The 26,631-nt window shown below is 38.2% G+C and overlaps 1 protein-coding gene across 5 annotated transcripts in view; it reads right to left on the bottom strand.

Moving 5' to 3' along the window:
* Positions 1-26,631, bottom strand: part of LOC113966595 — a 290,519-nt gene that overhangs the window by 162,318 nt on the left and 101,570 nt on the right. For all 5 annotated transcript variants that reach the window (XM_027681488.1, XM_027681491.1, XM_027681492.1 and 2 more), the window contains one exon: positions 25,259-25,380. In XM_027681488.1, coding sequence (XP_027537289.1) covers positions 25,259-25,314 — 56 coding nt within the window. In that variant the 5' untranslated portion in view covers positions 25,315-25,380. The remainder of the gene's footprint in view (positions 1-25,258; positions 25,381-26,631) is intronic.

The raw sequence follows: 26,631 nt of genomic DNA, 5'->3' as shown, positions 1-26,631 counted from the left end.
GTTGAGTGGGAGTGTTGATCTGCTGGAGGGCAGGAAGGCTCTGCAGAGGGATATGGACAGGCTGGATCCAGTGGCTGAGAACAATGGTATGAGGTTCAACAAGACCAAGTGCCAGGTCCTGCTCTTGAGTCACAACAACCCCAGGCAATGCTACAGGCTGAGGGAAGAGTGCCTGGAAAGATGCTTGATAGAAATGGACCTGGGGGTGCTGGTCGACAGCAGCTGAATGTGATCCAGTGTGTGCCCAGGTGGGCAAAAATGCCAATGGCATCCTGGCCTGTATCAGAAATAGTGTGGCCAGCAGGACCAGGGCAGTTATTGTGCCCCTGAACTTATCCCAGGTAACAAGCAATAAGATACAAGGAAATGGCCTCTAATTGCACCAGGGAAAGTTTACATTGGATATTAGTGAAAATTTCTTCATGGAAAGGGTTGTCAAGCATTGGAACAGGCTGCCCAGGAAAGTGGTGGAGCCACCATCCCTGGATGTATTTAAAAGACAAGGCACTGAGGAACACAGTTTAGCGGTGGGCTTGGCAGTGCTGGCTTAATGCTTGATCTCGATGATATTAAAGGTCTTTTCCAACTTAAAGGTGTCTATGAGTTTATGATAATATATTTGGCTAACTAGCTTAGCAGTTTGACAGCATCTTAGTCTTAAAAGCAACTTAAATCTTTACTTTCAGCAATTTCAAGAAAAGTGTTCCAATTACGAGATGAATATTAAAAACAGAATCTCTTTTTCTTTTTAACTCTCAGAAGATGATCTTAGATTCCTAGGATTTTGCTTGTAGCTTAGCCAAACAGAAAAGAAGGGAAAGCAAAAGGTCATTCATTTTGTTTTCCCTCTACAACTATGAAACTAGCAAGAATAATTTATTTCATTGTAGGAAGATGACACCATCCTCGAAACAAGCTCTTCAAAACATAGTCCGAATTTCAGGTAAGCAAACCAATGAAGTAGAGCGTGCCCAAACACCTTGTAAATGCAGAAGCTTCACACCAGTTTACAAACAGGCTACGTAGCACAGTGACAGAACCCAGGCCAGAGTAGCAGAAAATTAAATAAAACAGGAAAAAGAAATCATCCCTCTCTCATCTCCTCCTCAGAGAAGCCTCTGACTAAACATCTCGTTCTTGACAACAACTAGGAAACAGCTGTGTTTTCCTTCCAGCACTTATCCCCAAATTCCTGCCCATAGACAATACTCTTTCCTTTGAGCAGGACTTGGTGAGGTTCCAGTTGCCCTTCTGTTGGCTGTATATTGTCTATACTCCGCTACAGTAGATATAGAAGAGACTGCAGTCTGGTTGCACCATTGCAACTCTTGTGTGCCTTATGGTGGGGAAGTCATGAAATTATTTAGCAGACAGCAGTGCTGTTGGGGAAATGAAATGCAATGCTCTTGAACAAAAGCTATTAAGGTTACCCACACTTTTATTCTAAAGTATCTGCTTTTCTGTGAGTTGGGCAGTGATAAAAGGCATGCAAAAAACCTCCTGATAATTTTGGACACCTCTTGAGAACTAAGTAATATTATTCTTCAACCCACAAAGTTACCCGATGCTCCTAAGGGACTGATGTTACACACTGTAAGAGAATGTAGCACCACAAGAAAGATTAAGTACCAAGAACCAAGCAGGGTTCATGCAAGAACATCATGTAATGTTCTGTAAAGACTGCTATGAATTCAGAAGTCGTCAATTACAAGTTCCCTTGTCTGGAAAAAAATTAAAGGAATTGGTTGGTCTTTCTCCAACAGCACAAATAAGCCTTCATCTCTTTGCCTCCTTCAAGAACAAATAAGATGCTTGCTGGTCAGCAAAAGGTTTAAATTTTTACTGTGCTTTTTAAATTTTTTTTTATTATTATTTGTGGTCCCTCTACAAGTGATTTCAATATATACAATCACTAGTCAGCTGACCACTGACTCCACTTAGAAACAATGCTGGAAGGACTGCCTTACAAAACTGAAATCCAGAAATTCTTTCTGGGAAGCATACAGGATACTGACGATTAGAAACCTTCCTGAACTGCACAGAATCACAGAATCATTTTGGTTAGAAAAGACCTCTCAGACCATCGAGTCCAACCTTTGATCACCACTAGGTCAACTAGACCAGGGAACTAAGTGCCATGCCCAGTCATTTCTTGAACACCTCCGGGGATGGTGACTCCACCACCTCCCTGGGCAGCCCATTCCAGTGTTTACAATGCTTTCCATGAAATCATTCTTCCTGATGTCCAACCTCAACCTCCCCTGACACAGCTTGAGGCCGTCCTCTTGTCCTGTCACTACTTGCCTGGGAGAAGAGACGGCAAACTGAAAAGAGCCGCAAACGCTTCAATATTACATAAGAAATATAGGTAGTGATGCATATTCTGGGCAAGTAGTCTTCATATTTTTTCCTTTCAATCAAGAAAATTCTCACCCATTTTAGTAGAAACTAGACTTTATTTATCTCTAAAGATAAATACCTTTATCTCATTTTCAGATTCACTGCCAGCATCTGCCATTTCCTGGGAAAATACGAATCAGATTTTGGAATCCCTAGTGCTAGAAGAGGGCTGCCATCAAAAGGGAGAACCTAAGGAAGTCTGTCCTGTCTATTAAAAGGGAGATCTTTACTGCAGTGTGAAGCACTGGCTCAGGTTTCCCAGAGAAGTTGTGGACTCCCCATCCCTGGAAGTGTTCAAGGCCAGGCTGGACAGCATTTTGACCAACCTGCTCTAGTGGAAGGTGTCACTGCCCACTGCTGGGGGATTGGAACTGGATGATCTTTAAGGTCCCAACACAAACCATTCTGACTCTATGATGATTTTATGATTGCTAATGTGACTTGCCCCACTACTTCTTTCTATTTCAAATTACCTAGAAGTATGAGAATTTGCTTTTCAAATTGCACATACAAAATCAGTAGGAAGAGTTTTGTCCGATGGTCCAACGCAAAAACTAATGAAGAGGAGGTATTTGTTTGTATTACAGCAAGTTAACATGACTGTACTTCTGACTTTACTTCCAAAATCTTGGCAATCACTACTACCACATCTAATCATTGTTAGGACTAAATTGATAATTCACTCCACTGGTATTTATTGATGATTTTCCAGATGAAACTCAGTTTACTCTTCTTTAGCATATGGTTCTTTTTATATCTACTGTCTGACATTTTCCAACAACCAGAATTAGTACATGTGTTAAATACTGAACTTCAAGTGGAATAGTAGTATAAACACCATTGATTCCTCCTCAGTTGGAACATTGTCTATGAATGACTGTCCAGTTTATGATTAATGGACAAAACTACTTAATACTGAAAAATCAAAAGACAAAACAAGGCTACCAGCTCTAGTTTATTGGATAAAGTGCAATAGAGAAAAACGGTATTTATTTATCCAGCCTTCACACAGAGATTGAAAGAATGTTTGCTCCACTCTGGAACCACATGTCTCTAAAATTCAAGCAGACCATAACCACTTCTCTCTTTTTCTCATTAAAAGGTTTCTAATTGCCAAATAATGTGAAAATACTTTAGACATCCTTTGCACATTGAAGTGATAAAGGTGAATTGCATATGGGAAAAATGTGATTGTCTACAAATCCACCACCAGTTAAATATCAAAAAGAAGTAAAATCCAGGAATTTGAGAAGCCCAAAAATAATTCCAAAAAGAAAAAGAAATTTTTCTTAAACAACTGTATTATTTTCTACCCTAATTTTGCTAGACAATTACTGGTAAATTATTGCTAGAGATGATAACAGTTAAAAACATAACTGACTCAGATATTGAGTTAATTACTTTTTTCTCTTTTCAGGCAAACTCTTTAAAGCTCTGCCTTGTGTCATATATTTAATCCTAATTCTCTACAAGCACATGAAAGACAAAAAAAAATATTGCTTATAAATAAAACACTGAATCCTAAGTCTTCAGAACAGAACAGAATATTACAAGATTTGATATACTTTAGGGATCTTTTCTTCTAGATTTGTATACATAATGTCGGTAATAATTTTTCAGGTCCCTTTTAACTCTGTTCCACTGCTAACAGAACTGCAGCTGCTCTTTATTTATTTGGATCCTTTTTTTCTCTCCCTGTTCATAATACACAGACTGTCTGGCTCATTTTCAAGCTATTGAAATATTTCAATTCTAAAAAGAAGTACAATAGGCCATAACCACTTGCGTGCTTATGCTGAGGAAACCCTCCCTCCCTCCCTCCTCTCCCCAATCTTCTGTGAATGTCTGAAGTCTAGAAATAAAACTGGAAATTCAAGTGGATACCTTAAAGTAGCAAGTCTGTATTGTGCTGTTATAGCTATTCCCTTCCGAGATTAAAATACCATACAAAACAAGTAGTTCTTGTGGTACTAATTCTGGAACTGTGAAATGCAGACACCTACAAAAAGTGTCACACCGACACAAAATCATCTAACTCAACTTTTACAAACTTGATGTCTCTTCAGTTTCAGCTCAAGGGTTAGCTGTCGGTGAGTTGAATTTATCCAAAAGTACACCTCAATGAACTCTCATCAGGTCAGGGAAAACAAGAGTTTATGGTGGAGAAAATATAATAACAGTTGCCTGGTAGAGCTTATTAAGTAGTGCTGAATTTGGAGACTGATTGGCTTTCTTTTTTCTAACATTGTTTTATGTATGGCTATTGGAACCTGATATAATTAAACATACCATTGAAAAAAAAATTCAGAATAAAGTATGGACAAATTTTACATTGGTTATAAATTATTCACATTGCCACAACAAGACCCCTTTGTCTCCTCCCCCAAAGTCACATTATTTAAAAAAAAAAATTCTTCTTTTTTATACCACAAACATTTTCCTTCCTGCAGTGAAATGAACACTATTTAAAAATGCAAAATTATTCTATAAGTTACATTACGTGAGCCCGTAAAGCCAGGAAGGAGCAACACACGCCTTCTGTTTGGAAAGAAACAGAAACCTATGCCTATTCAGGATGTTAAATGAGGAAATCACTTTAACTGCTTTATATTAAGAAGCTACACCAACAGCACTGGCACCCAAACCAGTTGTTCTGAGACTGCCCATAAAATCTGAGCAACGCTATTTGTCTTATGTGCATACTAATATTTTTGATTTCATACCTGAGTGGCAAATGCAAAAGGGATGATGGTCCAGTATTGAAAGTCTCCTCATCAAAGAGGGGAAGTTGCACAACTAGTGCTGTCTTTGCTACAACATGTTATACCATGATTTAACTTTAATAGTAAAAACATCACTTTGGGGGGATAGAAGCATAAGACGAGTTCACCCCACTGTCTTTTAATAAAAGTAACCTGCAAAGATACTGGCAATGGAGCAAGTATTCAAGCTGTGTATACTCTATCTCTGAGAATTCAAGAACAGCAGTGGGAATTAAACAGCCATTATTCACCTAAGCAGCATCCCTATTCTAGATCAGTCCACAAAGAGCAGGTCCAACAATCATTCAGAGTCTGAAGGTACCTATCTTTGCTTCTAGGTAAAAAACTAGAAATGAGTGGAAGAGCCTGAGGCCCTTCTTGCATCCTCATATCTGGGAGGTTGTACCTTGCTCATGCGATTCCTTTCCTGGAGTCCTCAGAAGACAAGTTATAGATCCCCTCTAGAACTCCTGCACAAAGGGAAGACACTTTATACTCACAGCAGTCTAGTTGCTGCTGATCGATTTAGCAGAAACACCTAATTAATAGCACAAGATCAAACTATCCTGAGAAACCTCACTTCATCTCAGTCCCAACCTCTCATCTGAAATCCTGTAATTCTGAAAACCCCAGTTTGATCTTCAGGCCCACGAATCCAGAACTGAGGCCCATAACTCTGTTGTAGGCTTTACAAAGCACCGAGTAACTACTGTTAACCCAAAGCACGTGGAAATCACAAACAAACATCAAACTACTTGTCTGAATGAGTAACAGGGTGCTCTTTCATTTCTAAAATCTTAGCCTTGTCACATTTAAAATGTGGCTTAAATTTCAATTTCCTTAAAACTTAAAAACCTTAAAATAGAATTATTTCTTAGTTAGCAATTAATGCCTCCCACAGTGGTAACTCTGCATTTAATAATGGCAGTTGCAAGGAAGATATAGTCCTGAACATCAAAGCCTCAAGGTTCTTAGTTAAAATATGGCTCCTAGGGCTCCTGTGCTCCCCAGTGCAGAAAAAAGGATTTTGGGAGCCATAGCCAAGCCGTCAAAGGCAGAACATCGTCAGCAGCCACAAAGGCTGGAAAGCCAGGAATACCAACCCTACATACTGCATGTGGCACAGCTGCAGACCTTGGAAATCCAGGTTTCCTAGCAGCTCAACAAGCCAGTTGATGAGAATCTATTTAGGTTGGGTTTTTGTTTGATTGGTTGGTCTTTTTTGTTCATGATAGTTGGAATGGCCAATATACATTTGTGAAGTACTTTGGTTCTGATGAGTTGGCTTTTCCCCAGGCAACCTCATTTCGGCAGAGAATCCCAAACCTGCCCTGGGCATAGGTTTTTGAGTTGCAAACCCTCCCCTGTGAGTTCTCTGGGAACAGAGGAGATCTGGACACACAGCCCTGATACCTCTAAACACAGAGGATGGGAAGGAACACCAGGAGGAGAGAATTATCAAGGCTTTCCTCACAGGAAACTTCTAAGGAGCCTGAACATTTTCAGGAATGTCTGAGCTGCCTGCCCCAAGTCTGATGACAAAAAGCACTTCTGTAAATCACCTCTGCATTCTAGGATTGTCTCATTCACATTTTAGGCAGAAAACTGTGAGTTAGATCGAAAGTAATTTATTAGTTCTGAAGTTACCACAGTGTGAAGACTGGTGAGAACATCAGTTGTGAATTGATGTAGGTCTACTTAAGCCTATGGAGCTAATCTCTGTGTTTTTGTATTACATTGACAGAGCTTCTCAATGGTTTGTTTTTTTTTTTTGGCCATATTTAAAGTAAACAATAGACAAAAATGAGCAACCCTTATCTTCAGATGTTTATCTGGAATTACTGCCCTACAGCACGCAGGCGAGTCTCTTAGGCAAGCAGGTCCTTTCATTTCTTAAGCCCTTTCTCTCTGTGTACTAAATTCAGAAGAATCAAGTGTTTATTCATAAATCACAGACAAGATCTGGACAAAAAAATCCCAACGTTACTGAAATGAACAATGTGCTGGACATCTACAGATACTTATTAGAAAGACAACATAGAATGCTAGCTCTGCTGATATTGCTTTTCAGCATAGCTTTAGAATAACGATTTTTTTAGAAGATAAGTTTGATCTGTAATTCAAATCACACTGTATCTTTGATTTGCTACCCCCTCCTCCCCTCACACTCCTTCCCCTCCTCCCTCCCCCCAAAAAGCTTTATATAGAGTGGCTGGAAAGCAAAGTAGGAATCTATGCAGACACTATCCATCACATTTCTGTCTTAATTGAATGACACCAGAATGAGATCGATAAAATGTAACAAGAGACAGCTTTGCATTTCCACACTCACTTATTCTCCTTCTCTATTACTGCCAGCCATCGCCGTGACCAGAAAGCCTAAGTATTGAGTCTGAACATTGCTGCCAAGCAAGCTGTTAGTATATGAATAAACTTGTCAGGAAAACAATAAAACTTACAATACTGGGAAAGGCCAAAATGTCAAAAGGCCGCTGCAAGCAGCATTAAATATGCTGCTTTTAAAGTTGAACTATAGAAACATATGAAGAGTTTCTAAATAACATGGGCACTGGCAATTCTTCAATATTATTCCCCCCATTCCCCCAAGACATGTCTGTGTGCGTGTGTGTGTGACCGTCTGACATGGAGTTGTCGTGACCTCTTGGCGCAAATCTGCAATTTCGACAATAAACCCAGACCAGCTGTGATTTCCCTATGTTCAAGGATTCTGAGATCTCCAATGCATTATTGATAACCTCGTTGTTGTGCTAAAAGCAGGGGCTGATGCACTCATAATCCCAGACTTTTCCTGAAAAGCTCCAGCTTCACATACCAATCAATCATGAGAAATAAAATGAAAAAGCCCATTTCAAACCAGACTACATTTTGAGTATTGCATCAATTTCAGTGTGCATACTAAGTAAAAATCTAAGCTTTTTTCAAACTTCTCTCTTTTTTCTAACCTTCAATTATGATGATCTTCTACTCCTGACCTTGTAAGGGTAATGTTAGATTATCAGGAGCATAATTCGTATGTCAGCTTTGGAGTCACATTTATGTTTAAATTCTATACTGCTTTTGTAGCTAAACTCCCAAAACAGAACTAGGGCACTAGGTATTCTAACTGCAAAGCAAGTGAAACAGCTAACAGTATTAAAAACCTCACAACAACAAAAAAAGGAATAAGCTGCATCAAATGAATGTGATAAACAAGATGAATTATAAAGACAGGAAGAGGAAAGAGTTAAAAATAGTAAAACTGCACAGGATACAGCTTTAGTTATGCATAATTAGAAAGCTCCTGGAATCTGAAAACATAAGTATTACAATTTTCTAGTGTCAGTTTAGTATGTAAAGAAATGCTTAGGCATTGCATCACAGGAAATGTTCTCTTCATGTTTCAAGACAGACTGTCATATTTCAGCTTGAAACTCAATTAGATATTAAACAATTGCTGTACAAGTACAAGCACTTCTGCCAGGCATTATTAAAATCCAACTGATGAGACACTTGGCCTCTTAGCTTCAATACATAATTCTTCATGCCTGGTTGACTAGGTTGCATTGTTTCCTCATTATTATGTTCATTCTTAGTCTTAGAGTAGCATTTCTTTTTCCTTATCTTTTCTTCCTGTAGAAACAATCAAATATGACTTGGCTGGAGGTAGGAGGCTGAGACTGACTTCTCAAACTAGAAAGATTCCTCAATTCATCCCTGTTTAATGAATTTAAGCACATGACAAATTTCAATTCATATTGCTTTTTTGTTTAGAAAGCATATTTACACAGCAGACCCAAAGGGAACTATTTTTCAATACTATACACAATTTACAGCAAGGACATAAAATTACATTAATGATCACCAAAAAGGTGGTATTATTGAAGGTATACTGAAAAAAAAATGTATATTCTCCTCTCTTTCAAATCAGTATCTAAACTTGAATTATCAATAGAAAAATTAAAATAAATGTGATTTTTTTAGTTTAATGACTGTTCCCCCAGGTCAGACTCACCCAGATCAACAAGGCCTTGTTAAGACTAATACATGTTCCTTAAAAATCACTGTTGAAAAGCTGAAAATAACTAGGGTATCATTGAAAACTTCTAATCACAGAAATCAGAAATTAAATATCTTGCAACTAGAGCAGATCATGCCTTATTAGAATATGGCCAATATTAAACATCAGCATCATATAATTTGACAGAAAAGATGGCAACTGAAGGGAGGTAAACTGGGAAAGTCTTAATGCCACAGCTTCAGAGAAGTCATAACACCACAACTTCAGGGTACCTACACAGTCAGTGAAAAAAAAAAAGACTGCTCTGAAAGGGAAAATTGAAAGAAGGATGCCCAGACTGCCTTTGGAAAAGCCCAGCTTCGGTACTCAGTTTGGGTAAATGAAGTGTGATGGTGTGATTGCCCCTCTTCTGGAGCACTTGCATTGCTGTGGAGGGCAAGCGGATCTAACAGCATATATTTTATTCTGGTGCCCACTCTAGGACAGGGAAAACATAAAATCTTCCATGTACAAAAGGGGCAGTGCAAACTGGGAGCTGAGGGCAATAGGCTTCTTTCCCTTCTCTTCCCTTGCTCACACCAGTGGATAAGAACCACAGACAAAAGCTGAAGAAACACACCAAGTATACACTAGATGCCATTTATCACAAATGCAATTTGTATCACTCAGAGATAGCTCCTGAGGACACTAAAAGAAATGGAAGGCAATTTTAAGCACAAGTATTTACTTCACTTTTAAGTCACTTTCAGAAGATTTGGAATTTCCAAGAACATCTGCAAATTTCATCGGGTTTCCATATGAAGACAGAGCCTACTCCTCAATCAGTTCCATCCATATGGTAAATTCCTCAGGGGTTTACAACAAAACTTTTTATTGACTGAGTCTATATTTCACCACAACACATTAAAAAAACCATACATCTTTTAATTTAATCCATCATCAACATCAATTTACAGAGGTCTCGTTTTTGCTTCCTAATAACCTTCACCAATGAGTTCCCAACTGTCATTCCAAGGTCATCTTTGTCAGGGAAAGCTGATCTCACAGACCATGCCCATGATCAAAGAACTATCCCTTCCCCTTCGTTGGTTTTCACTGTGGTTTCAGTGAAAATTGCAGTGAATTTCAGAAAAGCATCATAAATGGCTGATCTAAAGGCAGCCTGAGAAAGACAACATTACTTCAGGCACTGAGAAGTGAATGCTGTGGACAGATTCTCTGGTAAGATTAAATTCACATTTTTACAACACAGACTGCCAAGTTTTTGCCTAATTCTAGTTATTCTCTTTTTCCATTACTTGTTAGGCGAGTTCATACCATTTACCTGAGGTTAACTTAGGTACCTATGATGAAACCCAAAACAGCTAAGTTTTGGACCTTAATTCTCCATGTAGGCACTGCAAAGAAGTATCTACTTCCCTCCAGCAGTCAAAATCAAAGTAAATAAATTTACATAAATGTTTGAAGTCCAGCAGCACCATCTTCTTCACATTCAAACAAATCTAAACCATAGACACAGACATGCAGATGAGAAAACCCACCAGAGTTAGGCATCAAGTTCTTCCTCAGACATATTTAAACACCAAAGGATATTATAAGCAGCAAAAGCAGAGCTGCCTGGACAGCTGGTGTCCCCTGATGTCCAGGTGAGAGGAATCTCCTCAGGTCCACAAAATCCCTCACAGTGGAAACCTCCCACATTTCAAGTGTCAACAAACTCTCAGCCCTACTAGGAAATTATTAATCTCTAGTCTCTTTGCAAATGCAGAAATCAAGTTTAAGTGACCTGTGTTACTGTACGAAAAAGACTTAAGACTCTTCACGCACACACACATTCACTGGTGAAGCGCGTTTCAAGTGAACGTGGCGCGAAGCTGTGGGTTACCCTCTTTTAGTTACACCCCTGTAGGTGAGAGCCAAGAAGTTCACTTCAACAGGCATCCATGAGACAACAATCTGTCAGAAGGCCACTGCTCCAACCCCTTCCCCTGCGAGGCACCACGGGATTGGGGCAGGGAGGCTGCGCTGCAAGGAGCAGCCGGCGCAGCTGACGAGGCGTGGAGCAGCTCCCACCGATCCCACACAGAGACATGTAAACTCAAGTCATGGCAGTGGTCTAATGCTCCCCTGCCATAACTCCCTCCACATCTGTGATGGTCCAGAGCTTCATCGAGCCTGAAACCAGGCCAGCCTGAAGCTGAGAGCCTTTGCACTGTGCAGCTGCACCTCTGCAGATCAGGAGGAGCGTGCAGCACAGCCTATAGAGATATCTGAGCAAGTACAGGTGTCTTACTGCAGTCTGGACACCTCTCCTCATGTGCACTCACACATAGCTACAGTCAGAGCAAAGATCTTAAAGTACACAGAGGTGCAAGAAGGGCAAAGAAATAAGACAAGCACAACTAGAGCAGCTAAGGGTGGCAGGTGGGGACACAGGGAAGCACTAATGTGTATTTTTCTGGGGCAGTTTTCACCTACAAATACTTCAATAAAAGCAGGTCAAGATGTTTTGCAAAATGCTGTTCTTTTCTAGTACACTTAAAGAGCTACAGATTCTCTTAGCTGCCTTCAGAATACAGATATTTACCCATATTTCATTCCAAACAGATGGAGGTACAAGGCCTCAGTGGAAATCAGGGATAGGACAGAGTTCAGAATTACTGCTGCATTGGGAGTCTGCTACAAAGGCAAAGTTTTCATAACTGAAGCACGCTTTAAAAAATAAAATAAATTTCCTTCAACAAATTTAAAATAATTCAGCTTGCCAAGAATCTTACTTCACTGTCTTTCTTTAATCCAAGAAACAGCACTTACATAACGGTAAAAATTTCTAGTACCATATGTAAATTTTCACTCTCCTTTTTCTAGAATCTACTTTTAGTGGGGAACAAGTTAAAAAAATTAGATCAAAACAGGTATGAATTTGTTTATAAAAAGAGTAATTCAAAAGACTTATTTAAATAATATGCAACCATGATTGAAATGTTAATACATTTATACATCTTATTTTAAAATTAATTTTTAAGCTTAACTCATGACAAAAGATGAAAACAGACACTGCAAGGAATAATAAATCCTAATTTTGAAAACCGAGCATACCTAAAATTAAAGATAAATAGAACTTGGCCAACAATCACAAAGACAACATTTCATCATTGGTACAATCCTCTACCAGTGGAAGATACTGTTCTGTCAGTTTAGTACCACAGCATTAGACACCAGAGAAAATAAGTATCATTTGTGAGGCTATAAAAGCTTAGAAAATATTTCCTCCAACATTTTGAAGTCTTTTTGGCTTTCAATATTTTTTTCTTACTAATTAATTCTTACAAGGCCATCAGAACTCCCTTTTAATAGTCATTTGATATGTAGCTCCTTTCCCACTTTGGTATATACTTTGGTCTATGATGTTCAAAATATCAAATTTTGTGACATATATTCATTACTCTTTTTTTCCTTTTTTTTTTTTTTTTTTAATTCTTAGGAAACAGACAAATACACATACAAGCTGGTTTTTGACTAGTGCTTGTAAAAAAATAGAACTGGCTTTTACTTACTGCATCTATTCTAGACTTTAAAGTATTTACATAGCATTAAAATAGTTTAATCTGGAAAACATGGATAAACACTGTTCTGTACCAAATACCAGTGTCATTAACAGGTGGAAAATATGATGACAAATTCTGTGCTGTTATTCTAGTCCACTGAAATAGAACAGTTTTGTCAAACACACTGTAAAATAGAAGGAGAGAAGGTAAGGGGGGTTTAATTGGTAAAACGCAACAAAGTCTAGATTTTGTAAAGTAACTGCTGGGTAAGTTACTAAGGAGTACTTTGATATGAAAAACTAATGTTTTACCACATGAATCAATTAACACATTATGTTACTAATGTATTCCTTCATATCAAAATGACTTCAAGCTCTTGAACAAATAACATTTATATTATTTCAGGAAAAATTATGCCAGAAATCTGTTTGTTATCACATTTTTATAAATCCTACCAGAAATCTGTTTGTTATCACACTTCTATAAAGCAATTATTGCACACACTGAAGAAAAAAGTTTACTCCAACACATTACCACTAAGAATATTTATGGAGAATGAGAAATACAGAAGAGGTTTGAAGTTAATAACGTAGGGCCATTAATTAGCATCAAATGAAAGAAAAGCAATAAAGCAATTTTGTCACCAATTACTGACAATTTGCCTAAGTACAACCATTAATTTTGGATAATATAAACCCATAAAATTAAGAGAACAAAACTATTTGAATCAATATCCTTTGCTAGTCTCTTTCCACTAATTTAACTACTTTCAGGAGTATCTAAAGGTTTGAAACCTTTAAACGCCGTAAGAAAAATGGAAAAACATATGGTTATGATTTCCTACCTAAAAGTTGCTGGCTTTTGCTTTGGGGCTTTTTGTCTTTTTTTTTTTTGGCTGAAAATAAGGAAAACGAGGGCGATCAAAATTTTAACTCTGGGGAATTACCACAGTCAAAACATTTTTTCACTTACGGTTTCCCTACTGTTTTAGGGAGTTTTCATAAAAGAAAGCCTAATTAGGGAAGACAGGAATATCAATGTTTAACAGTTTGATTAAGGAATCTCCAGAATTTGCCGACACTATTAACAATTTCCTGACGCGACATCAACATCAGGTGGTGACAGAGGGGTGTGAATTCTATTTTTGGGCTGGGATACATTGCGAGCCTTTCCCACCCCCAGACTCAAAAATACCCCCAAAAAACAACAAAAAAACCAAACCACCAGCAACCCCCCGGCTCTCATTCCCAGTAGAATTCCCCTGACAGGCAGCATCACCCACTGCCTGCCATTGGTGGAGGACGATGGCCCTGCAGATGTGGCCACAGCAGCCTCGCCTCACACGTCCTCCCTGTGCCCCAATGCTTCGCACCGCTGCCTCCGCAGCACAAGGTCAACCCACTATACACAACATTTAATCGGTACAGCTACTCAGGAGCAACCTTCCCCCTTCCCCAGCCCTGGCAGGCACAAGCACCGGGCGCCGGGGACGGGCTGCGCTGATGTTTTTCAACGTCAAAAAAAAACAGGTGACGTGTCCGAAAGCCAAAGGTTTGCAAAACTCTCCTAAACCTGGGGATGACTTTTATTAAGGAACGTACTTTCTGGGCTGCCTTCTCCCCCAGCACTGCTTTCACTCCTCAGGAAACCGAAGGAACCCTTTTTGGTAGATATCGATACGTATTTGGGAAAGAAAATATAAGCAGCAAACACCTCCGTGCCTCCCAAAAAGACTCGCTGAGGAAACTTACAGCGTTTAATCAGCATCCATATCAATTCATAAACCTCGGGTGCTAGAGTACAAATAAACACTCTAAAGGGTTTTAGCTGCAAGGAGATAAGATCTCTCCCTGGGGAGACGGCTAGAAACTGCTCCATTGCCTTTGTGCAGACTACTGGAATGTGCTTGCTTTTCATTTCGGTCTTTGTGTCTGGCACTCAGGCCTCACAGGCAGTGTCTTAAGCCATGCAGGGTCAGGGCAAACAGAGAACTGCATTCATGGACAGATCAAGTTTATGTGAGAATCTGCTCCTCCTGTGCCCTCAATTTCCATTTGAATTGTTAATAAAATCTCAGGCTGAAAGCACATGATCCCATCAGTGGGGAAGTCATGCAGAGAATCCTCTAGCTCAGAAAAACAAAATTTCTTTATCTTTTTCATCCTCCTCCCACATTCGTGGGAATTATGCCATGTAACCCCCCTCCTAAAGTAGCCCCCCCTTCCCCAGCACAACACCTGATTGCCAGCCCACAGCTTGCACCAAAAAGCGGGGGGGGGGGAAGAAGGGAAGAGAAAGCAGGGAAAAAGATGCACAAGCAATGCTCAGCAAAATCACAACCCCAATAACTGCACCTTCATAGCAGTTTACAGACGCCCAGACACCTTCAGACAAAAGGAAACACAAATATTTCAATTTTTAAGTTAATTTCCAACAGCTGATAACACTGTCTGCAAGACTTTCCCACAGCTTTATGACACTGCATGAACTACAGGGCCACAGAGATAATAAAAGGTCACACATAAAGGAAAGAACAGAGCCATACCCCAATTAACTTGGTCTCCCCATGCAAAAATTGTACTGGAACAAGAGCCGATATTTGCTGCAGGCACCAGACATGCATCTCCTAACCTTGCCACGGTCTAACTGGGCCTCTTGTTTCTTCTGCCTTTGCTTCTTGCAAACTGTTTTAATATTGAACGCTTTTCAGAGGGATGGGCTGATGAACGAAAACATGAATTTCCTGCTTGCCCTTTAAGGTGGGTTAAAGGGGGTGCTAGTAATCAATTACAGAACAAAAAGCAAAAGAGACACTAAAGATTTTACAAACTAGATGTCTTAAAGTTCACATGCTGTTTTCCAATCAAAGCATCCCTTTACTCCTTCCTCAAAACTGTGTTGTTGTGTCTTTTTTGAAGGTACAAAGTAATAATAATACAATATTGAAGTAAAATCCGTGTGAAATACAACGACAGAGATTTATGCAGTTTTCACTTGTTCTTTAGAGCAGCACATCAACCCCAGACAAACAATAACTGCACTAAGTACAAAATGGAATTTAAAATCTTGTGGTTCTGAGTTTTGCTTGCTCCCAGTCCTGGCCTCCTCTCCCTCCTCCTCCTACTCAATGGGGAAGATGTTTCTGTTTGCAATAATCACTGGAATGAGAAAAGTTTTAAGGCTGAAGCTGTGTCTCTGGGACCAACCCTGCTCATCACTTCACTCACCAAGGCTCCTCTTCTGCCCAGTGACCTCAAAGGACTGGCTCCTTGCAGTAAATACAAACTCTTGGAAAAGCAGATAAGACCTTTGCCTGCCTATGAACACCACTTGGCTGAATCATGACTGAATAACATTAATCAAAGAAAATAATTATTGTAACAGTTTCTCATACACAGAAGTTGATTTAAAAATAATACAGGAATTTGAAGGTTCTGGAGGCCTAGGGATCTGCTGGTTTGGACCGAGTGGGATCAAAAAAACAGGTACAGAATCCATCATATGTAATAATCATATCAACAAAGGATATCTCACAGCAGGTGTTGAGGAGGGACATTGCTGTTACATGATGAAACTGTTTTTGTTCTAGTCTTGATTTTACACATTTTTAGCTAGGGCTCGTGGAATTTCTCCTTGGGAAACACAGCCAATGTATTGAGCCCTTAAATCTGTTCACCAGGTGTCTGCAAATAGGTCACGGGTGTTATTAATTACTTTGTTAGTCACAAGTCCTTGAGCAGTGTATGCAAACATATTTGACCCTATGACACAATTTTTAACTGACCGATACGAACAATCACTATTCGTTATTCGCGATGCGTGACTTGTCACTTAAAGCACAAAACCACGCTCTTTTGGGCTGGGTATCCCAAGCCATGTAAAAAAGAAGGCCTTTTCTGTTCATTAATTCTCCACAAATGCTTGCAACTGCCTGAGGAGTCTTCTTTCGCATCAGTTAAAATGCTTTGTTCAAATCGGACTTTCAGTGCAGCCGTTCTTGCAAAGACTTGTTGCAGATTGCTCTTTTCCCCACTAAATCTGTGACTGGGGAACGTGGCTGTGACTTCATGCTATAGATACCTGGAGAGCTGCTGAGGGAGCAGAGGATGAGCAGAGAGCTTCCTTAGATTCCTGGAGATTACACCATGTGCACACTCACAGAACACAGCAAATGCCATGTGGAATTTACAATTTCAACTTACCATTTAACCCTCTGACAGGATTCTTACAGGTCTTCTTGCCTAAATGACTTCCTTCTTTTCTCCTTGATGTCTGAGTATAAACTCAGAGAACTTCCCTTATGTTTTTTGGTACGGTCATTCTCTCCTCATTCAAATACCTCCTTAAAACTCCTTTCTCTTGGGTAGCTTATTGATGCTCACTCATATTTTATGGATACAGAGAAAGCTGCCATATCAGACCACTAAATACAACAACTGAGAGCAAATGCAGACCAAAACTGCAATTCACTGGGCATATAGGTGCAAGGAGGAAGAGAACATCCTAGCAGGAAGTTGCATAAAAATTATGTATATATATATATATATATATGTACACCCACACACCCCCCCAGTACAATGTAGACTATGTGTCTCACTATTTTTCTTTATCTGCATCCATTTAAAACAAAGGCCAACAATAACCTCAACTTAATCTTTTGTACTCTGTGGGAATTTCTATCAAGACCAATAGAAATTGTACAGTGATAGTAGGACCTCATTAGGGTTTTTTATCAAAATACCTGTACTTTTGGACAGTACCTTCCTACATATGTATATCCTTGGAACTAGATTAGAATGTGAAGTCCTGTCAATAAACATAATTATTTTCATCTCTTTTGAAATAACTCATCGCTATTCCCCCAAAAGAAATTCAGGGCTAAAATCTGTTGTCTTTATCCAATTTTCAAATAACAAGTTTTAACAGTTCTAATAGGCTTTGGCCATAAAATAAATCTAAGGGGGAAGGAAAAGAAAGAACTGGCAGAAAATTAACCTCAACCTATAAAAAAACGGAAGGTGGACTAAAATATAGGCTCTGCTAAATGATTTGGTGAAGTTCACACTTATTTTCTCCCAGGAGATTAAAGTATCCATCTTGCAAAGCAGATCATGAAAAAGCACAGTAAAATTTAGCAAATAAACTTGCATCTTCCAAGTTCTATCTAAAGGCCTTAACTAAACAGCCAGCCCTCCTCACTACATTACCTTACATATACATGTTCCATGTGCAATATGTATTCTTAAAAAGGTCAAAATACTCAGGTGGGTTTGCTTGATTTTTCTTCTTTTTAATGTAAGAGAACACCCTAAATGTCCCTATTAATAATGTAATACAATTAAATTATTAGAGTTAATAGATTATTTTTTCACAAGAGTTTGATATCAATATCTTAGCAACTAACTGGTACTTCATGAATCATTAGACTGTTTTCTATAAAAAAATGAGATTTACAATGGGTATACTCCAATAAAACATCAACAAAATAAGGCTTATTCACTAATTTTAAATAATACACCTATGATATTCCAATAACATTCCCTAAATTCAACATCAACTGCTATTTTTTCAGGTAATAAGCTGATAAACAAAACACATCCATTCTTAAGGAACTGAGTGTAACCAAAGCATATAGTCAACAAACTTTCCCTTTCAACAAAATCTAAAGCACTAAACAAATACACACAGAAAAAACAATGCTACCTAACTCCTCTCCTCTTAAAAAACACACTTTTTTCCCCATCTCAAGTGCCTACAGAAGCAAATTAGGCTTTACATGAAGTGGTTGTGAATTTTCATGAGTTTTAGAAAGCATGTTCAGCAGCAACAAAGCCAGAGCCACCTATCCAGGTCATCCTGATCTTGACCGCTGTGGCCCAGGGCTGACTTGTCCTTCCATGGGCTTTCTAACTGTGCCTGGTTATCTACTGTACATATAATGCAAACAATGTGATCAAGGAGGTGATTTAAAATACTAATTTACATAAATTTGAACACATCTCTCCAAATGAGATTGCAGACTTAGTTAAACCACACTTTCACCTTCCCCCTGGTGAGGGTGTGTCTTTGAATGTCAAAACCTCAGCTATGCAAGCTTATTTTTTTATTTAATTAACCAATATAAAATATATCTTGTTGGAGAAATAACATCTACATTTCTTTGAGTTCTGGCAGTAAAAACACAGTCTAACTCTTGCTTTTAAAAGGGTATGCATTAAATCATGAATCATTTTGAAGTATTTATCAAAACTTACATTGATGACATTAGAAGTAGATGTTAAGGGGTTTTATTCTTCTATAAACATCCTACATTATTTTCTGTATAAAGGTTGAGAAAATGATCTTCCTATTAGTCCCTTACATACCAGGGGACATTTAGAAAAATGTTTGACAGCAAATACAACAGATTTATTTTTTTTCTAACAAGTTTTAAGTATGTTTAAAACCCAGGATCTTATTTTACTAATTTTAGAAGTCCATTAAAATGCCTAGAGGACTGCTTGGGGTGAAACCAATACCAGTGCATCTGTGAAGCAGCCAGTCACAATCCTAGCTGGCACAGTCTCAAGCACTGCCAACCAGCCCAAAGCTGTAGAGGTGTAAACCAAGAAAACCCAATAAAACAAAGGAAGCAAGCAGAATACCCATGTTACTCCTTCCTGTTCTGCATTTTAGCTGCAGGACTGCTCAGAGTAGGAAGAGCAAGGAAGAGCAAACAAGTTCATGAGCACCCTCACCGCTGCATCTACAGAGTAGGGTCATCCTATGCATAAACTGAGTCTCTCTGCTCCACCAGTCTGATGTAAATTGGGAATCTTTATTTCAGTGGTGATGTCCAGCATCTCTAATGTAATGGGCAGCTTCATCTGATATGACTCAGGTCTGGTTTAACAAGTGAGCTTCAGGGATACATACAACTAACAATTCTATCAGCTTTTTCATTCTCTCAGTTCTCAATCCCCCTTCTCTGTTGGGGATGGGCAGGACCTGCACCTGTAATGTATCGATTGTGTTTGCACAACAAATAAAGTCATGGGCTTCTGCTGGCATTTACCTGGCTTGTCTTGATCTAGCAAGCACGGATAGCAGCGGCAGCAAAGACAGAGGCACAGCTTTTGGCACCTGTGCTGACAGTTTCCTACATATCCCAGGCACACCTTGATTGTGTTTCCACAACTCTCCAACTTGGCTAGGTGTAGTTAGCCTTAAACTTGCTACATATGTTGTTAGATTTACTCGCTTTTTCATAAACAGTTAACCTTTAGAACAATTAGTAAAACAAAATGTGCTGTCTCTTTCAAGTCACACACTCCTCTGTGTTTCCAATAACATGACAGTATATTTTCTTGTAGGTTTTGGGGAATGAATGTGTCAAAAAAAAAAAAAAAATCAGAACTAAATCCAAAATCTAAGTTTAGTTCAAACATCTAATAACTTAGTTAAATTTATTTATTGAGGATCTGGACCATGTTGAAGACCAAAGAGCTTTGAAGGTTTAATTTGGAATTATAGACACCTGGCACAAGGTAACTTCCTTCTGTCAGAGGCCCGATGCAATTTTTAACTTCTGCTATGCTGACAAAGCAAGATTAAAAATCTGTGATGGTGTAAGGAATATATCCTCAATAGTTGAGTATTTCCCCACCTTTAAAACTCTTCCAAAGTGTTAGGGAGTTCTGCACTATATGCTATTTATTAGATAAAGCAATTTCAAATTAGTTCATTAAATTATCTCAATATTTTCAGCTCGAATCAATATACATTTATAGTGACCAGTGACAGATCCAGGATACAAGGAGAAGGATAAACAGCAAGAGCTGCTTTACAAAATATGGAAGAGAAGCACAGGGTAGTTGGGTGATTATCAACTGAGACAGTTGATATAGCTGGGTAGGGTAGGGAATTACTGAAAAAATTGGGTCTTGCAACACCTGATGGTCTTCAGGTACCTAGGTGAGTATAGTGGGTGCTCAATTCAAAAGGGGTGACTTGCTGCAGCAAAATGTTAGAGAACTCTGGTTTTCACTATAGTTTCTGACATAAAAAACCTAATGTATGAGACAGCAAACCCTGGAAAAGAGATTTAGGCTTATTTCCTCTGGATGCTGCTGTATGGCCAACTAACTCTTGGTTTGTGTCCAGATGTCTCCTGTGTCAGCAGCACCAGAGCAGCTACTACCAACTGAAGGGATCGATTCCCCTTCTGCAGGTGACAAAATCCTGCCAAGCTACAGAGGTGCTTATCAGGATGGCTAAACACATGATCATGGGCAGCTTTACATCACAGGGTTCTTTAAGGTTACTGACAGGGATCTGCTTCACAATTCATCTTTGGGGACATCTTTGGGAATCTCTTCTCATGAAATAACTGAAGGAGTTTCTGTGACAGTAGAAATTCTATAAACCTATGATTAAGGCAGTAGTGAGTGAAGTTAGTGTATCTAATCAAAATTGGACTCAAAAGGTACAGTAGGAAACAAGATTAAGCGATAAATCACCTTTCATTGCAAATTTTAGAAAGGAAAAGAAAGGAGAAAAACATTCAATAAAATCTTCCAGATGGATAAAAGCTTGAGCAGACAGGAGTAATAGTCCAAGAAATGGTTGCATCCAAATTGCATAAGTCAAAAAGGGCACAAATCTGAGAAGTTAAAGTAAATAAATGTGACTAAAAGTACATAAGATTTTAAAATTAAATCAGAAAATCGTGTGTTTAATTCTGAAGGGAACAGTGTGTGCCAGAATATTGAGTTATACATCGCTGTATTGAAGAGCAGGTCAAGATCTTATCAGCTCTATTATGAGGAATGTCAATAAAAGTCTGCGTGATGATAAAATGTTTAATTAAAAATGAACATTGTGCAACAGATGAACTCTTTGGATTATACTGAAAAAGGAGTCAAATGTATTGCGCTCTCCAAGTTACAAATTGCACTGAATCATTTTTCCTCCATCAAACATTCTTATCACTATGAAATCTTGTATAAAAAATGGATTTATTTATACTAGGTTCTTTACAAATTAGTTTAAGATTATTTACCTACAGGATACTTCAAACACTTCAACATCTGGGACAACTGTGATGAGAAGAGCACTAGGATCTTGTCTTCTTGGTACTCTTTCAGGTGAGTAAGTGGTTTGCTTTGGCAAGTTAATTAACAGAGCAAAGGATTAATACTAATTCATTGAGTCGATCAAAAAGGAACTAGCAAGATTGAGTATTTTGGTTTATTATTTATATAATATACATGTACACAACATGACTGCCCTAAATATCTCCCACAGCTCAGTAGAGAAGACAACAAACCAAGAAGAGCACACAGAACTAAATGCAGCAATACCCATGGAAAACAGACATCATGCTCTTCTCTGGTGGAAATAATCCTACGCCCCATCCCCTCTGCAAAGTTAACTGTCTCAAACACGGGGAAGTGCCAAAGCTAGGATAATTATCTATGGGAGCAATGCCTCAGCAAGGCATTTCAAGACAGAAAATATGCTTTGTACATACTTGTAAAGGAATGATGCAAAATGCAGGAAGCATAAAACGGTAAATCAGCACCATAGGAATAGGCAATAAATGGTTTAATACCTTCATGGCCTTCCCTTCTGGCATAACCCTGTATAACAAAGTATAACAGAGCATTTGTATGGACACTTTGGCCTGAACATGCAAAGAGAAGATTTTTTAAATATCTCTACCTCTCAGCTTCAAAATCCCAACATAAACAGACACTTGAGCATACACATGTATATGCACACATACACTGCATAAACTGTGTACTGATGTAATTCTAAAAACACAGCCTGAACTGGGAAGGATTTCTAATGAAAAGCATTGTGAGTTTCCTAAAATAAGATCCACCAAGAGAGCAAAACTTCCAATAGGAGCTGATGAACCTGAGATACCGAAACAGTGAAATCAGATGTCAGATGAGAGCACACTCAGCATTTCACATGTCCCTTTTTTTCAAAAGCAATTAATCCTCACATTAAAAAATATTTTAGGGTCAGAAACAGCTTTGATGTAGCATTCATGTTTTTGCCAATCAAAATTTAGCTTCAGACATCATGCAACAATTTTAACATACTCTTATGCCTGCTCTATACGAGTGGAATATAGAGCAAGTACTCTACACATCAGCTGATAGAGAAGCAATATTATGTAGAAAATAAGAATTTTGATGCCCTATAGTAAAAAGGTTTGTAAGTTATGAATGGCCTGTGGGCGGTACATGCTCCAACAGTAGGAGCGTGAAAGAGTCTATTACTAAAGCAAAAATAATTCTTTTCACTCATGGACAAAAATAAGCCTATCAAATCCAAACAGTTGATAAAGGAAAATCCACAATACACTCAAGGAATTTGCAGTCATAGAAACTGGCGATATTAAAGAGCTATTAAGTGATCTAGTTCATTTTGCCATCAACAAGCAGAATAGTTTAATATTACATCTTACCTGTAGGATTGCCACCCTATCCTTTCCTAAATTATTCTAAAGTCCTTTCTCTCTTTATTAGATACTATTTCCTGAGAGTCAGTCTATAATTACCCCTAACAATATGCCATATTTAAAGATAGAAAAATATAGGTATAGAAACATGTTTTCTTTTGAGTATAGGATCCCCCAAATCAAGTACAAATAAACTTCAATAAAAGAGAATTATTACCTAAGAAGCAGATTTGGTAGCAATATTAAAAACTAAGTCCTCAGAGGAGGTCTAGTTAGAGGCATGAATAGAACAAATCTTTTACCAGGAGCCAGCAGAGATTCCCAGGGTCATGGCCTAGTAGAATTTGAGAGAAAAACTCCTACTGATCTCAATGGAATATGGTCCCCATATTTTATTCATAGTATATCACCACAAATGTAAACTACAAATGAAGCATCATGAGGTGAGGTGCCTATAAATTCATAATGTTTTCATCCACTGTAATAGCCAAGACCTCTCCCTGAACTCCAATGGAGACAAATTAGTTCCACATGTCACATACCAACCGTAATATTTTCCCTTACACTTGGTACACAATGAGGGGATGCAGTACAGCATAGAGCAATTAATAAATTTCTTTTTGTGAAATAATGCATGACAGAACAACTCAGAAAAGATGTCACTCACTTGAAAGTGGTGAGTTGCTAGCCCATGAAGAGTATAAGTAGAAAAAGCAATCAAAATAAGATAAATTAAGCCCCCCTACTGTCTAACATCCTCCTAGTTGTTGCCTCGCTTGCTTCATTTCAACCCTTCTTTCCTTGCAGGTCTCCAAGTACACCTCACATCCAACATCACCTCTGAATCTGGGATTACAACCTATCACGATCCAAACTGAATCAGGTCAAGTTGTATCGTTTCCTGAGAGAAACTACATCTAACATATAGGATAGGAGCGCTAAGCATAGGCAACTTGTGCATTTTGCGTACCCTAGGGTATCCTGCCAAGGGCTCAGCTGCCATTCCAGATGGCTGTGGGTCTATTTGCAGGGTTTGTGTCATATTTACCAGTCCCATGTTTAAGTAACAAACTTTCACCTCAATATGTCTTTTACCACCAGTGAGAAAATAATAAACTGGAACCGATGCCATTAGGCTGTGTCTATTCATTTCACTGCACTTTGACCACAGATGACGTATAATAATAACAATAATAAAAACAACAACAACATTAATAATACACAAATTTTCTCAAAATCACTGTCATTAAACCATTCTGTTAGGAAACAGCCTTGGTTATGGAACACTAATTAAGATCTGCTCTTTCTGATGACACACGCACAGGGACAACAGAGTATACTTGTAGTCACAGGTAACAGCCACAACATTCCAAGACTGCTTTGGAACAAAACTGGAAGACTAATGAAAGCTCATAGAGCACTGTAGGACAGTACAACACTTGGATGCATTAATAGCTTTGTTCAGTAAAAGAAGAAGCCACCAAAACCAATGACAAGTCAAGGTGAAATGAAATCTGGATCCAGCACAACACTTTTCAGAACTGCTCCCTCCATTGTCAAGTTTCTACAATTACCCTGTAGTACTCCAGGATTTGCTAATCAAGGGGTCCTGTCCCTATTTCCCAAGCTCTAAGCTTTTCATATATATTCTCTTCTTGCTTTCCTAGCTCAAATTTGCTCCATTCCATTTTCTGCAGCACCACGTTGAAGAAACATCATATCCACTTGATTCTTCTGCAGATGTTCCAATAATCTTTAAAACTACAAGCAATAAATTTTGCACATTATAGAAGTTACTACTATTATAAAGAATAATTAAATAAGTCCTTTAATTTCTTAGTTTCTGTTGCTGATTGCGAATGGTGGGGTTTGCCGCAGTGAAATGGTGATACCTTGAAAATGTCTTCTGCCAATAAATTTAAAGGTACAACCAAGTAATAGCAGCAATAGCTCTGAGATTAATAATGTTGCTCCAAAATTTGGAAGACTGGGAATACCTGTTTGACTTAATTTATAATAAACAGAAAAGTGATTATGAAGAACTTCATCAAGCCTCATGGGAAAGAAATAAACCTACCTTATTCCAAGAAACCTCTTCCGTTTGCCAGTACTACTCAGTGCTGCATGTGGCATCACTCAAAGAGTGGGATATCACAGCAGGCAGAAGTTGACATCTACAGAAAATGTTACCTTCCAGACCTGTAACATAAAGACAAATCACAGTTCTTTCAGAAACAAAGACTCTGTAAAAACACTCCACTGTATAATTCCAAGATTATTTTTATATAATTCATCCCTATTAAGTCTGATGTTTCACAAGGAAAAAAACCCAAATATTAAAAAAAAACAAGCAAAAAACTTCACAAACAAAACAAAGCAAAACAACCCCAAGCCAAACTAAAACAAAAAACAAACAAAACCAAATAAACTTCACCACTCCTCAAACTGGCAAACTCGACTTCTAGAGTACAAACCTATGTTTTATAGGTTATGCATCTACGCATCATCATCAGTAAACCCAATTCAGTTTATAAATATAAAAAGTGCTTTTCTTTGAAAAACTGATTTTTGCCATTTAGAAGTAAAGACACTGTTGCTTTGGATTATAAGCTTTCTTGTATTTGCCAAGTATCCAGTATACAATAGAATGTTGAACATCATGGTAACAGTTTCAAAATTTATAGCAATTGCAGAAATGTGAAATAAGCATTGTAGAATTAGACTTAAGTGGACTAGACAGGTCTATGTATATCAGATTGATGGTAATATTATTGTTATTTCATTAATTTTTCCAATAATGGATTAACCAAAGTGGAAGCTGACTTCTGCTCCTAAATTCACATGGACTTGAATGCAACCAGTATGAACACACACAGAAGGGGAAAATGGAGAAGGAGAAGTTGATTATTAAAGAGCAAGCTGATACCACAAGAAGTACAAATGCTATTAAACATGTACAAACTCTATAAACATTATTTTCAAGCATTCTCTTTTCACAGGCATCAGCAGATTTTGAGCCAAATTCACAATGGTTTGCAAACATGCATAACTTCAATACAGAGGCAATAAAGTTTTCATAAGACCAATCCTTTATTGTATAAAGGACAAATGACTTCATATCATTCTTACCATCTTGGGTTTGGACTATCAGAACCTCACTGACGGTATGCAGACCACAGTTTAAGTATATCATTTTAAGACAGGAAAAAAGTACCTTGCAACAAAATGTCTTTCTGAGTTTGAAGTTCTTTTAGGGACTGAAGACAAAAAATAAATATCTTCAATAATCTATTCTGAGAAGATCGTAAACCAAGTGCCTACCTGAAGAATGCAAATAAAATATTTTTCCTTATAACTGATGTATCTGAGAATTAAATAATTATTTCTCCAAGGTAAATATCGGTGTTGCCCGTAAACAAAGACACAAACCAACAGAGTGTCGGTTTATGC

Source organism: Neopelma chrysocephalum, unplaced genomic scaffold, assembly GCF_003984885.1.
Source record: "Neopelma chrysocephalum unplaced genomic scaffold, ASM398488v2 Primary Assembly neopelma1_60, whole genome shotgun sequence".
Lineage (NCBI taxonomy): Eukaryota > Metazoa > Chordata > Aves > Passeriformes > Pipridae > Neopelma > Neopelma chrysocephalum.
The sequence above is the reverse complement of the archived record's forward strand: the minus strand, read 5'-3'. Positions and strand labels throughout refer to the sequence as shown.